General features: G+C 52.7%; 1 protein-coding gene across 2 annotated transcripts in view; it reads right to left on the bottom strand.

Annotated features, from left to right (window-relative positions):
* slc9a1a (solute carrier family 9 member A1a) overlaps positions 1 to 17500 on the bottom strand; it is a 38614-nt gene that overhangs the window by 2967 nt on the left and 18147 nt on the right. The window contains exons 2-11 of one of the 2 annotated variants that reach the window (XM_036538402.1): positions 16401 to 16861; positions 13535 to 13785; positions 12105 to 12322; positions 10053 to 10255; positions 6930 to 7019; positions 5096 to 5166; positions 3112 to 3288; positions 1936 to 2050; positions 846 to 947; positions 340 to 387 (exon numbers count right to left, since the gene is read on the bottom strand). In XM_036538402.1, the coding sequence (XP_036394295.1) occupies positions 340 to 387; positions 846 to 947; positions 1936 to 2050; positions 3112 to 3288; positions 5096 to 5166; positions 6930 to 7019; positions 10053 to 10255; positions 12105 to 12322; positions 13535 to 13785; positions 16401 to 16861 (1736 nt within the window). The remainder of the gene's footprint in view (positions 1 to 339; positions 388 to 845; positions 948 to 1935; positions 2051 to 3111; positions 3289 to 5095; positions 5167 to 6929; positions 7020 to 10052; positions 10256 to 12104; positions 12323 to 13534; positions 13786 to 16400; positions 16862 to 17500) is intronic. The other variant, XM_036538403.1, reaches the window with a different exon arrangement.

Genomic DNA, 17500 nt, shown 5'->3' with positions numbered 1-17500 from the left:
CCAGGCTGACGGGTTATCCATTCAATCACTTAATTGAGGGTGCTGCTTAATTGAAAGCAAAGTCCGCCCTCTAGGTGGCATTAATCAGGGCTTCCAGGAACACAAGGTCGCGTAAATGAATGCACAATATCAACGCTACAATAAAGACACGCTCCCAGAGCAATGCAATCAGACAAATGATAAATCAGGCACATAATTCAGAACTCATGGCTGAAAACTGTTACGACCCTCGGGTTGTCATGTTTCTTGTGAGTGTTTTTGTGGTTGTGTTTCATTGCGTGGTTGTGTTTCTCCGACCGTTACAGATGTGTGGCGACGGGATTGGCTCTGGAAGCTCACCTCTGCCCATCGGCTCCTGGAAGCGGCGGGAGTTTCAAAAGAGCCGACCTGCGGTGACGAAGGGGGAGAGACCCGGCGATAGAGAAGCAAGCACACCTCCGTAACCTCGTTATCCCGTAGTTTCGTTTTGTGGCAGCCCATGTGTTCCTATGTGTTTTTCATACAGTCCGATTGTTCGGTGCGATTGTGTCTTTCACTGTCTATACTCTGTATATATTCGCACTATTTGTACATACACCCCAGGAGTAGTAGGGGTGAGCTGCCTTTGTTGTTGTTTTGGTTATCTTTTTCTCCTGTTTTTCGAGTAGTGAGGGAGCTTTCGCCCCTAGACCGGGGACGTAACAAAACACACAGAATGATAAAAAAGTGGCAACATAATCCTCTAAGCACTGACCCTGGATCAGCTGCACAGAGCCGTAGAGATAAGGTTAGGACACGCCTCTGCCTTACCTGGGCACTGACACAGCCACAGCGCTGAGAGAACGTTTTTCGGTACACCTGCTTACCTTCTTCTCCAGCTCTATGATCTTCTGCCTCTTGAGGAGCAGCTCGTTCCAGCCGTCCTCGTAGGGGTCGGCCACCAGCGTGTGTCTGTTATAGGAACGCAGCTGCAAGGAGGGGCGAGAGGCCATGAAGAACCTGTCTCAGTCTGCTCAGTGATGACCGAAATATCCATCATACCCTTCGTTATATTTCATATTCTGCACGACAACCACCTGCCATCCTGTGTGCATCTCAGTTGTGCTCTATAGGAGCAAAGCAGTTTGGACCGAAGGCAAAAAAACAACAAATCATGAATAGAACATTGAAAAGAGAACCATTTCAAATAAGCATTCAAACAGGGCAGACTGGAATATTTTCTGCATTCATATGACATTTATTTGTCATTTTCTTTTTTGTTGGTTGGCTGCAATGTTGTGCTTCTGTTGCTGTTACATTTAAGAACAGCCAGTGTAATAGTGCATTGTAATCTCGCTGTCTTCCGACAGATAGCGCAGGCCCTACACTGATCTGCCTTTGATTTCGCAAAGCACTCAAAGGAGAAGGCGCATCAGATTCAATATGCTGCCCAGAGGCAAACAGTTACTGTTGCCATGGTCACTGTAAATAGCAAATCATCTCTCTGTCAGCACTTCCTAAGGAGGAGCCACTCTCTAAGCTGAACTTACTGCAAGTTTGTTTTGCGTGTTGTGATATGATCTCTGGTTTCTGCATGCGAGCAGTAATACTCATGTTTAAGATACTATTTCTGAGTGGATACAGAAAAATAAACAATTATATGTCAGACAGGTAGGTACACACAGCCATTAATGGGGGCCATCTGACAGAGACAGTGACATCTATCAGAAGGGAAACCAAGGTGCAGTAGTCTAATGACATCTACTAGAGAACAGAAAAAGAGAGATAAAATATCCATTTTATTCATCTAGGCAGACAGAGCGGATGCCTCTATGATGGTGTGATGTCACAGAGGAGCGGATGCCTCTATGATGGTGTGATGTCACAGAGGAGCGAATGCCTCTATGATGGTGTGATGTCACAGAGGAGCGGATGCCTCTATGATGGTGTGATGTCACAGAGGAGCGGACGCCTCACCCTCTGCCGGGTCCTCTGTAGGTTGGTGCGTAGGATCTTGCGGATCTCCTCCTCCCTGCCCTTGCTGATCTGTGGCAGCACCCGATCGCTCACGGGCTTCTTGGGCTGGATGTTCCTGAGTGGAAGAGATATGGCGGGATACATGGTTTACAGAACAACAGAACAAAATATTAAAAACAAGAATAATCATGTGGTTTGAGGAAATAGGGACAGTGCACCAAGAGAGAGAGGGAGAGGGAGAGGGAGAGGGAGAGGGAGAGGGAGAGGGAGAGGGAGAGAGAGAGAGAGAGAGAGAGAGAGAGAGGGAGAGGAGGAAAGGGAGAGAGGAGGAAGCCTCGCTGTGATCTGTGGACCCCGGCCAACGCCCCCAGCTCCAGGCTACTCTGTCACAGGAAGCTCTCCAGCCACAGACTCTTTAGTCACAGGCCAGACAGTCAGCGCTGCCGGCCCCTGAGACTTCAGCCTCTGCCACTGTTTAAACAGTAAGTGGTCCGATTTGGTGGCTTTATTACGAACATTCTTGAAGGGGCGTGGTCTGAAACAGATCAGACAGCAGCGGAAGGTCCTGTTACTAATCAGAACCTACGGAGTGGGTGCAGAGTGCGGGAGGAGCGCTGGAGCTGAAGGCTCGGGCTCACACAGGGGGCCGGCGCAGCGAGACCCTCCCTGACGCACTTCCTCCCACATGGAGCAGGCAGGTCTCAGGGGGAGAGAGAGGCAGGAAACCACCGCCAGGATGACCTCCCTCTCTGCAGGCGGAGCTCCCCGGACCGCCCGTCACCAGCATGCGCTAACAGAAAGCAGGGCTAACACTACAACTGAAGGAGCTTCCTGCCTGGCCTTCGAACGAACCACAATAACCTTTGGCCAGGGCAAGATACGGTAATCAAACTGCAATTCTCATGAACTGCAGCTGGAACTTTGTATCATGGAAGTCAAAAACAATTACTTAGTCTTGTTAGTAAATGACATCACGCTAGTGAGCTGGCAAGGAAGGTGGAAATATGCTGCTAGCTGTAAAAGGAAAAATGCATTTATTTATTTGATTGTTTTAGATCTCAGTAATTTTCCAAGACTTTCCTGAGAGAGGAGGAGGAGGAGAGGAGGAGGAGGAGAGGAGAGGAGAGGAGAGGAGAGGAGAGGAAGAGTAAATGAGGAACAGAGGCAGCCACTCACTGCATGGACACGGTGGACGGCATGGCCGAAGGCATCTTCACCCCCCCGCCACTCTCCACCAGCTCGATGGCCTGCTTCATCTCCATCTTGTGGTAGAAGGCGATGAGCTGGGGCTCTTTGGAGCGCTCTCCCGCAATCAGACACTTCTTCACATACTTTTTATTGAAGCGATTCAGCCTGCGGGGCGGGGCAGGGTGCAGTGGGGGGGATCGAGAGAGTGAAGCAGACAGACAGACAGACAGACAGACAGAAGGGTCATCAGACACTCGGAGGATGTCCACCTCGTACTTCTCCTTTTCTGTGGCTCCACTTCCCGTTAAATCCCCAGGACTCAGCCCACAGTGAACACCACACACTGGCTGCTGTCACGCTGAAGCGCAGAGGTGTGATCAGATACAGAGACAGAGTGTGGTTCTGGGAGAGCGGGGTGACCAGTCGTCCGAGCCCCTTGCTGCGGCTCTGCGTTAATGCAGGGGGATTAAACGAGCTCGCTTTGATGTGTCGCCAGGAACATGCCCCTGACGAGGAGAGAGACTGTGTCACGCTGTGACAGAACTCCATAACCCTCTCTGCCATCTCCTCCGAGCTCCGCCTCTCACCCAAACACCCCACGCTACCCAGAATGCCCCACTCCACGCCCCAGCGTGCCTGGCTGTGACTCTAACTGCAGATGTATGTGGCAGGCAAATGAATTCAGCTTTAAACTGACTATCAAACTCCACTGGAAGAACCTTCCCAACAAAGAAATCAAGTTCCCGATGTATGTTCAGTGATAACACTCTGCCTCTGCCATCCTGGACACTTTCCAAGTGCAGTAATTAAGGCTCCTAATTCTCAGCATCAACTCTACGTTCAGCCACCTCCCCAAATCAATGCTGCACAGTGCAATTATAATTTCATAACATTTTCTGCCTCTAAAAATGGATTTGCATGTATTCACAGGGAGTTATTCAAATGAAGTATTTGCTTTGAATGCAGATTCAAAGAAAAGTTGCTCAAAGAGAAACCATTCTAATGGAAAACGGCATGCTTCACCTGCCTGGCTGCTCCTGTAACATAAATATAAACAGTGGTGGAGAGATCACCTCTCAGCTCCGTCACATTCCTAACGACTCGGTTACTGACCAACCTCTCAACCTTTTATTCTGTATAATATCACCAGAGAACAGCCATTTGCAAGTCACTACTGTGTCTTCTATGAATCTTTACAAGGCGATAGTGGTAGGTTAAGATTCTGAATACTTTATGGGCTTGTGGCAATTTCCACACTCTAAAATAGCACTGTGATGAAACTGACCGCTTCTGTTCAGAGTTTTGAAATTACAGGGGAGTTCATTTTCAGCGATTAGAGGGGTACTGCAAAGTAGCTGAACACGGACAGCACTGAAATTCAGACTGAAAGCACACACTAACAATCTGGTTTCTCACATTCAGCTCATCCCTGCTCTGGAGTCAGGAGCAATCAAAGGAAAATGTCTTAACCTGCCGTTTGAGGGTAAAGATAGAACAGGCCTGGCCTTTCAGCTGTGTGATGCTTGTCAGACAGGGAGAAAGTGCTGATGTTTCTGCTGATGGAGGGTTTGTTTGGATCAGCAGGGGTCTCTCTCTCTCTCTCTCTCTCTCTCTCTCTCTCTCTCCCTCTCCCTCTCCCTCTCCCTCCCTCTCCCTCTCTCTCTCCCTCTCTCTCTCTCTCTCTCTCTCTCCCTCTCCCTCTCCCTCTCCCTCCCTCTCCCTCTCTCTCTCCCTCTCTCTCTCTCTCTCTCTCTCTCACTCCCTCTCTCCCTCTCTCTTTCTCTCCCTCTCCCTCTCTCCCTCTCTCTCTCCCTCTCTCTCTCCCTCTCCCTCTCCCTCTCCCTCTCCTTCTCTCTCCCTCTCTCTCTCCCTCTCTCTCTCCGAGCGGGGAGCGGGGAGCGGTGTGCCCTGCGGCTCTCAGACGCAGGTGTCAGCTCCACAGGAGTACGGCGGCTGCACACAGGCCACCTACTTGTCCTTCCAGTGGTGATGTCCGTAGTGGCCACAGATGTCCTCAATGCCGGTCAGCAGATGATCCAGGAACTGGGAAAGACAAACACAATGGACTTTAGCCTCAGCAGCTTCCACACAGCCTGCTCTTACTGCACATTGTTTAATATCATATTAATATTTAATATTTGATGTTAAATGGCGCATCACCATGCGCGAACGCTCCGCTGTGACTTGAACAGACCTGGCTTGCATGGTCACCTGCTGTCCATTTCCACAGGTGGATATTTACTGAAGTGACCGAAAGCACAGGACACAGCAGCAACAGCAGTGACCCATTTGGGCACTGAACCTGCCACTCGCTGGGTTACCGGTCCTTCCCCTGAACTCAGAGACCGGTGTTAGGGATCGATTAGATCGTGTGAGCGGAACAGGAGTAGCGACCGCTAGCGACGCGCCTCACTGGGGTCCTGCTCTCCCATCATGCCCCGGGGCAGGCTGCTCGCGGTGCTGACAGCACAGGCCTCTCAGGCACTGCAGGGCGGGTGAGTCATCAGCACGGCGGCGCGGTGCATCAGTCAGGAGAGTATTATTAGAAACCCGCTCTGCAGCCTCACTCCTGCAGCACGGAGCCGCAGTCGGCCGGGGACACACGCCTCACTCCTGCAGCACGGAGCCGCAGTCAGCCGGGGACAGAGGCCTCACTCCTGCAGCATGGAGCCGCAGTCAGCCGGGGACACACGCCTCACTCCTGCAGCACGGAGCCGCAGTCAGCCGGGGACAGAGGCCTCACTCCTGCAGCACGGAGCCGCAGTCGGCCGGGGACACACGCCTCACTCCTGCAGCACGGAGCCGCAGTCAGCCGGGGACAGAGGCCTCACTCCTGCAGCATGGAGCCGCAGTCGGCCGGGGACAGAGGCCTCACTCCTGCAGCACGGAGCCGCAGTCGGCCGGGGACACACGCCTCACTCCTGCAGCACGGAGCCGCAGTCAGCCGGGGACAGAGGCCTCACTCCTGCAGCATGGAGCCGCAGTCGGCCGGGGACAGAGGCCTCACTCCTGCAGCACGGAGCCGCAGTCGGCCGGGGACACACGCCTCACTCCTGCAGCACGGAGCCGCAGTCAGCCGGGGACAGAGGCCTCACTCCTGCAGCACGGAGCCGCAGGCAGCCGGGGACACACGCCTCACTCCTGCAGCACGGAGCCGCAGTCGGCCGGGGACACACGCCTCACTCCTGCAGCACGGCGCCGCAGTCAGCCGGGGACAGAGGCAGGCCCCCGCTCTCGGGAGCTACAGCGCACGCATTTCACTTGCAAATCGTGACATGGGTGATGCCCCCTCGACTGAGAGGGTGTGGGGAGGGGCACCTCGGTGGAGATGAGCTAGGCGACTTTAACCACCACCCCTCGCAACAGAAGGCCACAGCAGGACTGATTTGACTCTGTGCCAGAAATGACGGATCACAGCAAGTCACTGTCGCATAACCAGAACACAGCCAGGGATCGGAGATGGAGGAAACGCTGGCGGAAGTGCCCCAGGGCTGCACAGAGGAAGAGCTCAACGCCGACACACACACACATCATCAACCCCGACACCCTCTGTCCATCACACAGCTGCGGTGGCTCGGCCCTTTGAAGATCACCTGACTGAAGGGCTTTCTACAGGTGAGGTAATACTGGATAGAGGGAGCTGGATATTAACTGGATATTTAAGTAATTTGGGTTATGTGTCTTGCCCACAGGTATTTGTCTCGCCTGCCTCATGTCGGAATGGGAGGTTAGAGGAGTTATGGGTTATGAGACACTCTGCATTCGGAGGCTCAGTCGGGATGGGTGTGGGCTGGGGGGTGTGTTACCTGCGTGTGGATCTCCTCGTTGATGGAGCGCTTAGTCTCCTGCTTCTTCTTCACAGCCAGCAGGTCCACCAGTGGTCGGATCGTCATACCCTGAAACACAGGAGGACGAGAGGGCAAGTGAGAACAACTTCTGCGTGTGTGTGTGTGTGTGTGTGTGTGTGTGTGTGTGTCTGTGTGCGCACGTGCAAATTTGTGTGCCTGTGTGCACATTTATGTACTGGTGTGCACATACGTGTGTGTGTGCGCGCACATGTGCACGTTCAAATTTGTGTGCCTCTGTGTGTGTGCCTCTGTGTGTGTGTGTGCTTGTATGAGTGTGTGTGCGTGTGTATGAGTGTATGTGTGTGTGCGTGTGTGTAATAAATAAATGCTGTTCTGTATCACATGATTCAGACCCACACTCTGGCCCCTGTTTCGCCTCCTTTCCTGTAAAGTCATTCTGCACGGCATGCAGTGCTTGCTGGGATTTTTAAAGCCATTTATCCCTTTTTCCTCACGTCTCAGACAGTCAGACATCCACACTGCAGCCACAGCGCCTCCCCCAGGCAGCGAGGAACAGTAACCCTGACACAGCAGCTGCAGGACCCCAGAGCATGCGGAGGCTGTGAATGCACCCCCAGCTGCAGGAGGAATTGTGGGTAGTGAGGGTAACCCCTGAGCTCGAGGGCTTCAGGGGCTGAATGTGAGTGTACAGTATGCCTCAGATTCGCAGGCACAGATGGGTGGATTGTGGGAGGTCGGCTGGACTCTCTCATCTCGCCTCAGAGACCAGCCTCCTGGGCTCCTCCTCAAGGTCACACAGAGGACCTTTACTGCAGCTACACACACATACGCACACACACACACGCGCGCATGCGCACGCACACACACACACACACACACACGCACGCACGCGCACACACGCGCACACACGCGCACGCACGCGCACATACGCACACACACACGCGCGCGCATGCGCACACACGCACACACACACACACACACACACACACACACACGCACGCGCACACACGCGCACATACGCGCACGCACGCGCACACACGCGCACACGCGCACACACGCGCACACACACACACACGCGCGCGCATGCGCACGCGCACGCACACACACACACACGCGCGCATGCGCATGCACACACACACACACACACACACGCACGCGCACACACGCACATACGCGCACGCACGCGCACACACACATGTGCACACACAGACACAGACACAGAGACAGACACAGATATACACACAAGTGCACATACATCCAAAAACAACCTGCTGAAATACAATGATACATACACCACACACACCCACAAACAACTGACACAAAAGACAGACACAGATACAGACACAAGTGCAGCCACTACAGCTGTTCTCCTACTGCACAGAAAGCAGTGACCAAAGCCATTTACCTGATGTGCAGAGAGGAAGCTCACACAGATTTGACACCGACATACCCTTATGAAGTGCGCTGTAATGAGTTATTAGCTGTGTAATCTGACAGAGCCTGAACGCTCTGAGATTACCCCTGCAGGTCCCATAATCCCTAATGCCCTGAGTGGAGAACAATGCAGATGACAATACACATGCTTTCTGTCTTTCAGTGACACACACATACGCGCACACACACACACATACACACACATATGCACACACACACACAAACATACACACATACGCACACACACATACATACGCACACACACACACACACAAACATACACACATACGCACACACACACACTCACACACAAACACTCTCTCCTTCATACACACTCACACACGCACACACACACACACACACACACACACACACGGACACGCTGTCCTTCATACACACTCACACATGCACACACACATGTACACACAGACACGCACGCACACTCACACACAAACACTCTCTCCTTCATACACACACACACACACACACGCACACATACGCACACACACAAACACTCTCTCCTTCATACACACACACACACACGCACACACACAAACACGCTGTCCTTCATACACACTCACACATGCACACACGCATGTACACACGCACACACACACACACACACGCAGACACACACGCACACTCACACACAAACGCTCTCCTTCATATACACTCACACACGCACACACAAATAAACTCATGTACAGAGACACACGCACGCACTCACACATGCACACACACATGCAGACACACACGCACACACAGACACTCACACACACTCAGTTCCCATAGCTACAGGTAAAAGCCAGCCTCCAGCCATATGGAACTCAGCTTTCACTAAAAGCCTCAGAGTCCTGAATAAATCATTTCACTGCTCAGTGTGAGAGGAAGCGCAGGGCGTGAGGGGCTTTATTTGCGCTCCTGTGTTTTCTGGGGCTTTCTGTCTCCTGACGCACAGTCGGCCTCCTCCTGACAGCCTCCCCAGCAGGCCCCGTTCAGCCGAAATGGTGGCACTGTGGCACAGCGGTCCACTGTGCAGCCTAAAAACATCTCAATAAAAATTCCTGACCACTCGAAAAAACACACGACATCTCAGTGGGCCACGCTGCTAAACAATAAAACACACACACACTTCCTACCCACACTGCGCAAAAACACATCCTAGCGTGCCGTAAAAGTCTATTTTCTGTCCATTTTCATGGCCACTGAAACCATGAAGAGTTCAAAACTGCAGAACTTTCCAAAATGTGTCTCATAAGAGGAAACACTTAATATGCAAGCATTAGTGACTGCCTGGACCCTGTGACCATCTTCAGTCACACAGCAGGAAGTGATGTCATAGGAGCCTAAGCACCGTCCGCCCGGGACGCGCACTCCAGACAACATCCGAGTTTCGTACAGAAGGCAGTAAAAATTATGGGTATCTGTGGTTTGAATTCCACGGAAAACCGCTGTGGTGTTGATGTTCAGAGGTCCTCAGTAATTATTTCCAACCCAAATGCGATCACAGATCAAAACAAGAAAATCACACCCACACTTGCACATCTGCAAACACGCGTATCACAAATATGCAGAAGTCTGAGACAAACATTTCCGTGAAAAACACAAGCTGTTTGGTGAAATTACCTCGCCTACCCCCTTCACCGACCCCCCCTTCCCCCAGGAGCACCCCCGCACCCCACACACCTGCACGAAGACAGTGAAGAAGATGACAGTGATGATGGCTGTGAGGAACATGTTTCTGGTGGGGAACTGCACTTCGTTCAGCAGGTAGCCCAGGGAGAATGCGATGGCCCCGCGCAGGCCTCCGTAGGCCACGATGAACTGGTCCTTGGTGGTGAGCTTCACGATGCGGAACTTGTTGATGATGTAGGTCAGCCCCACGACCCCTGCAGAGCAGCAGGCAGGAGCAGTGAGCGGTGGAGAGACTGTTCTGAGAACAGCGTGATCTCAGTGTTCAGTGTGGTGTGGCGGAGTGAAACTGTTCTGAGAACAGCGTGATCTCAGTGTTCAGTGTGGTGTGGCGGAGTGAAACTGTTCTGAGAACAGCGTGAACTCAGTGTTCAGTGTGGTGTGGCAGAGTGAAACTGTTCTGAGATTACTGTAGCCGAGTCGGCCTTCTTTTTCCCCTTTCCCAGACAGAGGGAACCAGGAGAAGCAGGGAGTCAGGATAAATCACCCAGAGATGAATCCTCCGGTAATCACCGGATAAGGAAGATTATTTTGGCAGATGGTGATAATGCACAGTTAACATTTTATAGCGTAACAGTGAGTACCACTTTGTGAAGTCAGTGAGTAAATCGGTTTTCCTGAAAATCGTGGGACATGACAGACACTCAGGCTGGACCTCCCCCCGAACACGATGACACCCACTCAGAGCTCAGCGCCTTCACCCTGTCCTGCTGCCAGCTCCCACAGTCTCACACCCGCTTAACCTTGGGGAATACAAGTGCGCTTTAGCCCGCCTATTTGTTTATTTTTTTTGTGAATTACAAGAAAAAGTTGACTTATTTCAGAGCAGCAGAGTATTGGTGGGCGTGTTGTTACAGATTCAATCTGTATATTGTGTGCATTAGCTAACATAGTGGGCTCTGCCAGCCGGATGGTTTACAGATCAGTGAATGTGCATAAGTACCTGAGCTGATATAAAGACAAATAAAAAGCTCTCCACACGGCAGTGGCATTGTTGCTACTGCTGTAAGACCCGAATCACTTCCTAAGAGGAGAGAGTGTGTGACTCTGCACTTTAAAAGCAGTAATCTCTAAATCAGGAAATGATCTTTTCAGTATCTCACAGGAAGCTTTGTGTTTTCTCTCTTTATTCTAGTAACAGCTGCATGGCCCCCGTGACTTCGCTGTGAATAGCCGAAACCCTCTCGCACACAGTGGGGTACATCCCGTCGAGGGGTACGTAAGATATATTTGACAGGCGGCAGGTATGTTAGCCATGTACAGAACATGATGCATGTACTAGAGTAAAAATAGAAAGGACATTGCTGGCAGGGCAGATACGACACCTCACACTGTGCCATACGCACAACCGTTCACAATGCAGCTGCAGGCTGCTGTCAATGCAGCTGTCCTGCAGGTTAGTTTAGTTCATTAGTTTATTTAACAGGGACCGTGCACAACACATTAGCTGCACCACAGTTAGCTGTGTAGCCATCTTGCATCTGCAGTGCCTGGGCAGGAAGTACGCCAAGACATTAACATAAATTGCAAGCAGGAATCGTAACCTGCCAATTTAACATACAACATTCACGAACAGAACAAGGCCGGAAGGTGAGCAGGGCTTGTGCCACGCAGTAGTAGAGGCGGTAACTCTGTCCTGTCACTCGCTGGATTCACACTGCTGGCAGGCTCTACAGCAGGCTTATTCAGTTTGCAGTGAAACTGCATTTACATTTTGCGGTTTAGCAGAGTCTCTTATCCAGAGCGACTTCCTGAGAAAGGCACATGATATGGATGCATGAAGGCGGTATGTGTGAACATGCATCAGTGCCTTACAGATATCCTGAGTTCATGTGCTCTGCTCCCTGATGTCCCTCGTCAGAGATACTCACTGACCGCTTCACACCTGTGCTTGTGCGTCCACTTCTGACCCCCTCACTGTTCCCCAAAACTTCTGACAAAACTGTTCCACTATGACTAGGAGTGACCGGGCCCTGTGATTGGACGATGGACCGGGCCCTGTGATTGGACGATGGACCGGGCCCTGTGATTGGTGGACTGACTCACCCAGCACGCGGGCCACCAGACAGAGGATGACGGTGACGATGACGAAGGTCCAGTTCCAGCGGTGCTCGCCGGCCACGGTGGAGACGCCGAGGAAGATGAAGATGAGGGTTTCGCTCACGCTGCTCCACATCTTCAGGAAATACTTGATGGTGGTGTGGGACTTGTGGGATATGTTGGCCTCCACGTAGGGTCGCATCACCGCTCCACAGGCGATCAGACTGGGGGGGAAACGCAGGAGTGACGGCGGGTCATTTTCCGGTCGGACATTAACCCCCCCGCAGGCTGGCACTCCGGAGCTCAGCTGCCCTGTCACACAGCGGGTGGGGGGGGCGCCCCTCCCCTGCGGCAGCTGGCTTTTAGTAATAAAGCAGGTACGGATCCAGCCGGAGCAGCAGGGACACAGCTCGGCTGCTCACACCGCTGCATGGGAAATGATCTGATTATGTATGAGGTTTATCCCTCAGGCTGATCTGAGAGGCTTATCTGTGAGGTTTATCTATGAGCTGCATCTCTGAGGTTTATCTGTGAGGTTCTGCCAGCATCAGCTCGGCTGCACCGGGCACATGAGCATCTGCTTCCAGCACCCAGAATATCTGAGACAGACGGAGGGAAACCGCAGCCGCGGCTCAGAGGGGCGTTTTAGCCGGGGGTTCCAGGCTGTAAACCGGGGATCATCAGGAGCATCAGGAAATTGCTCAGTGACAGATTTACTCCTGAGTGTCTGAGGGTAATCCCTCTTATCTGCAGCTATAACACTCTGCACAGGGGGGTTAATGTTACCGAAGTCCCTGCGGCATTTTACCTCATGCTCTAGGTAACTCTCCCCACACATCCCAGGTGACCTGGGTGACCTCTTACACTTGTAGTAAACGGATTTCTTTACATAAACATTTCACAAACTTTTGATTGAGTTCAAAATTTTATAAATTTGTGACTGGGTTTGAAATCATCAGAAATTGCTGGAAGCCCAGTAAAACAGTCTGGATTGTCAGACTTGCCAAAAAGAAAAAAATGTGAAACCTGTGTGGACTCTGACAGGAATTTCTGACTCGACACATCCCTTCGCTTTGCAGAGTCATGCCTCTGTGTGACAGGTTTCGGAATCTGTCGGAATCTGTGTGCATAGCTGCAGAGATGTGTCATACCCACAGGTTCTGCCTCTCTCTGCTCTGCCCCTGTTCACCACAACGCAGGGGTGTGCACACGCCCCAAAGGCAAACCGCTGGGGGCGCTGGGATCTCTGACTCCCCAGAGGCATGAAAATAAGACGGGGAACTAGGTTTGGATCAACAATAGGGTAAGGGGACGACTGAATGAGTGGAAGAAAGAATGAATGCATGAATGAATGGGTGAGGTGAGTGAGAAAGTGCCCGAGTGAGTGAGAGGAAGGAGGTTACCGCGGGCAACCGGAGGGGTGACGGAGTACTCACGCCATGATGCCAGACAGGTGGAACACCTCGGCCGACAGGTAGGCCATGTAGCTGTAGACGAAGACGAAGAGGGGCTCGATGACGCGGGTGTGCGAGGTGAAGCGGGAGGTGAAGGCAGCCAGGATGCCGTAGATGGTGCCCACCAAGATGCCCCCGATGGACACCACCAGGAAGGAGATCACCCCGAGACAAACGTCCACCATGCTGACCGAGCCCACGCCCGCGTACTCCTCAAACAGGTGGTACAGCACCTGCCCGGCACAGGGGGACAGAGGTTACACTGTGCCGAGCAGCGGTAATGAGCAGCAGTGTGGTTCTGCCTGAGCCCAGGTGCTGGCCTTGTGTAATGGTGACTGCTGAGCAAGCAGCCTGAAGACACCTCCAGCTCTCCGACAGACCCACAGGCTCTGTGCGTTTCTGAGGACAGTCAGGATAATAAACATTAATGCACCACAGACTCGGCCCGCTGCACTTTCACCGTATGACACAGTCACACGGTGAAATCATACAAAATGTGTCATGCTTGCATGCAATTTAAACCGACAGAGCGACAGTCTACAGCAGGCTTCACAAGCTCTGACTTCACTTCCCCTTTTCAGCATAAGGGGGCGCCACAGAGACTTCATTAGTGATAATATGCATAGGAGAATGTGCACAGAGTTAAAACAGTGGCAGATGAATTGTCTCTCTGTACTGAAACAGCCAACTCTCAAAGGACAGCTGGATACATGTGTTGTTGTATATACAACTGTGTACTCCCTGTATATCAACATGAGTCTGTGAGTGTATGTGTGTGTGTGTGTGTGTGTGTGTGTGTGTGTAGAGCTCACTCTCCTCCTCCACCCCTCTCTGTCAGGCTTATGAAGCACTTTGAGATCCATTCTTCAGGCTGTTTGCTCAGCGGTCACCCTTACACAAAGCCAGCACCTGGGCTCAGGCAGAACACTCATGACAGGAAAAGAAACAGTCTCATCTTCCACTGCTGACAGAAGGTCTGATATACAGGGACCACTGTGGGCGATTCCGAGGGGGACCCCAAAGCGTTGAATTCTGAGCCGCACAGACAAGACAAAAAACCCTAAACAGATCAATTTTTCTGTATTCTTCCACTTTGGAAAAAGCAGAGACCACAGAAGCATGGCTCTGCTTCAGACTGAGCTGGAGTCAACACCATGCAACACAACGACCAACTGCAGAAGATCTTACAGCAGCCTTTTCACCCGTGCTTTTCCAGTCTTTCATCACCATCTCCTTTCTGCTCATCCTGTCATCCTCCCTGCAAGGAGAGCCTGTGATGCAACTCTGGCATTTTTCTCAGGTCAAGATTGACCAAGAGCTGAAACATGATTGGCCCCACGTCTGTTGCCACGGCAGCCAGGTGGGGGCTGGCTCTGCTGCTACCTGCGCTCCACATAGCTGCCTCTGCGTGTTTCTTCTTGCCCAGGAAGCAGCTTCCTCCTGGCTCCCGCCCCTTTCCCGGCAGCCAATGAGAATGCAGAGTACTGAAAGCGATTGGTCAGAGGCAGACACATGGCTACGCGCCAACAGTGTGCAGCCCCACCCAGCCCTGAGGCCTGAGATCTGCACTGCACTCAGGTTATTTTTCATCCGTGCACATACTCCCTGATCCCCAAAACACAGCCAAACACTTCCAGAATCCAGCACGGGCACAGAACTGCCCTGCCGCAGTATTTGCTCCTCCAGGTCGACAGGAAATCAGTCCCAGAAGAGCCCCCCCCCACCCCCCACCCCCCCGCTCACAGTACCGCACACAGCAGAAACTCTGCACAGCACAGGTGTGTCTGATTAAACCTGATCTCCTGGTAAGGATCTGCTGTGAGCCCTGAAGCAATTCACTAACCTGCTGGCTGAGGGACAGAGAGGAAGGACCAGACGACACAGAGTGACGAGCAACACAGTCAGGTTAGGTTGCACAAAATGCCAGTGGCCAGTGTCCTCAACTGCTGAACAAACAGTGAGAAAGATGTGCCGCATCAGAGGGGTAATGCGACATGGAAATAGATTTTGGCTCTAGTGCCAGAACAGTGGCGGCCTATGAAGTGGAGCAGCTGGTGCCGCAGGCAGCAAACCAAATCACACCGGATCATCGCCACACCGAGACACGGGGGCCCTGAGATAGGCAGCAGCGCTCACACCCGCCTTACCGGCACAGCAAAACAGAGGGCTGGAACCGGAACAGACCTCTCTCTCACTGCAGGAAGACTGAGACACACTCCCTCTGTTAAAATGCAGTAGCACTTTCCTTCCAGAGGCATCAGAAAGCTGCCACACAGCATCCAGACAGAGGCCCGCCGGCACAGCACTGTCTCCGGCTGTGAGTTCGGACAGGACCAGCGTCTCTGCACATTAACCTCTCAGAGACGAGCAGAACACCAGAGGGGATCCACTCTGGGCACGGTGGAGAATGTAACTCTCCCCTGCGAGTTTTACATACATTTACATTCAGGCAGGTGGCGGACGGCCGCACGAGCAGCAGTGCATACAGTAAGCAGGCTTGTGGGAGACCTTCTGACCACATTTCAACAGGCCTGTCTGACCAGCTGCCGACGAGCTACACGCAGCCAGCCACGGACTTCATACAGGAAATGCCAGACGACATCTGGGCATGTGTCAATCAATAGCTCAGTGACACAATAATTAAGCACTTGAATAACTGACATCAAGGTGCAAGACTGCCCTACGGGAGCACGCAGGGAAAGGCTCGGTCTGAGCTCTATTATTAGGCAGGAAAGCCGAGCGTCAGGCTACAGAGACGCTTCTCCTCTCTGTGGAGGAAGCGGGTGACTCAGCGGTCCTGCCCGCCGCAGGAAGACACAGGCGTTGCAAAACGCGAGGCTCTGCTCACCACGGTGACAGCGTCGTTCAGCAGCGACTCCCCGAACACCAGGATGTGCAGCAGCTCATTGATGTGGATCTCCTCGAACACCGCCAGCACCGCCACCGGGTCCACGGCCGAGATGATGGAGCCGAACAGCAGGCAGGCCAGCAGGTCCACGTGGCCCAGGTCGGTGCCCCTGATCTGGCACACACCGTACAGCAGGCCGCCCACGAAGAAGGCGTTCCACAGCGTGCCCACCACCGCGAACATCAGGATGGTGCCCACGTTCTCAGTGAAGGGCCGGATGGGCAGGAAGTAGCCGGCGTCCAGGATGATGGGTGGCAGCAGGCACAGGAAGAAGAGGTCGGAGTCCAGCACAGGCGGCTTCTCGCCCACCACCTTGATGAGGCCGCCCACCAGCAGCCCCACCACGATCAGCAGGCAGCTCTCCGGCACGATGGACGACAGCCGCGGGATCAGGTGGAACCCTGCGGAGAGAGGGCGTGACAACGGTCATGAACTGCACTGTTATGCTCACTCCCTGCATTGCAGCCACCATTACCTGCATTACAATGAGCCTTACCTGCATTACAATGACCATTACCTGCATCATAGCTGCCATTGCCTGCATCATTGCAGTCACAATCTGCATTATAACAGTCGTTACCTGCATTGTAATGGCCATCACCTGCATTATAAGAGTCATCGCCTGCATTACAGCAGTCGTAACCTGCATTACAGTAGCCATTACCTATATATTATAGCAGTTACCACCTGCATTTATTATTATTAACAGTTATTATCCTAACCATGAAACACAGGTCTCCACGCACATTTATGCAGCCCTCACTGTTCTTCAGTGGCATCAGTCTGCCGCTTACTGCCAGTCATTCTGACAGCCAAAGGGGAAATGGCGCACACAGGTCCGCACACAAAGCCTGCACTGCTCAGTGGGGACCTGAAGGAGCTTTAATCAGAGTTCAGCAAAGCAGAGCGAAGGCAGAACCGAGCTGAGAGCTGAGCTGGCCGCCAGCTTCCTGCCAGCCTCCCCAGGGCCAGTGCTGTGGTGCATTTAAACACTGCTGCTGCTGCTGCTGCTGCTGTTACTGCTGCTGCTGCTGCTGCTG

Source organism: Megalops cyprinoides, chromosome 10, assembly GCF_013368585.1.
Source record: "Megalops cyprinoides isolate fMegCyp1 chromosome 10, fMegCyp1.pri, whole genome shotgun sequence".
NCBI lineage: Eukaryota > Metazoa > Chordata > Actinopteri > Elopiformes > Megalopidae > Megalops > Megalops cyprinoides.
This window is presented reverse-complemented; position numbering and strand designations above follow the sequence as displayed.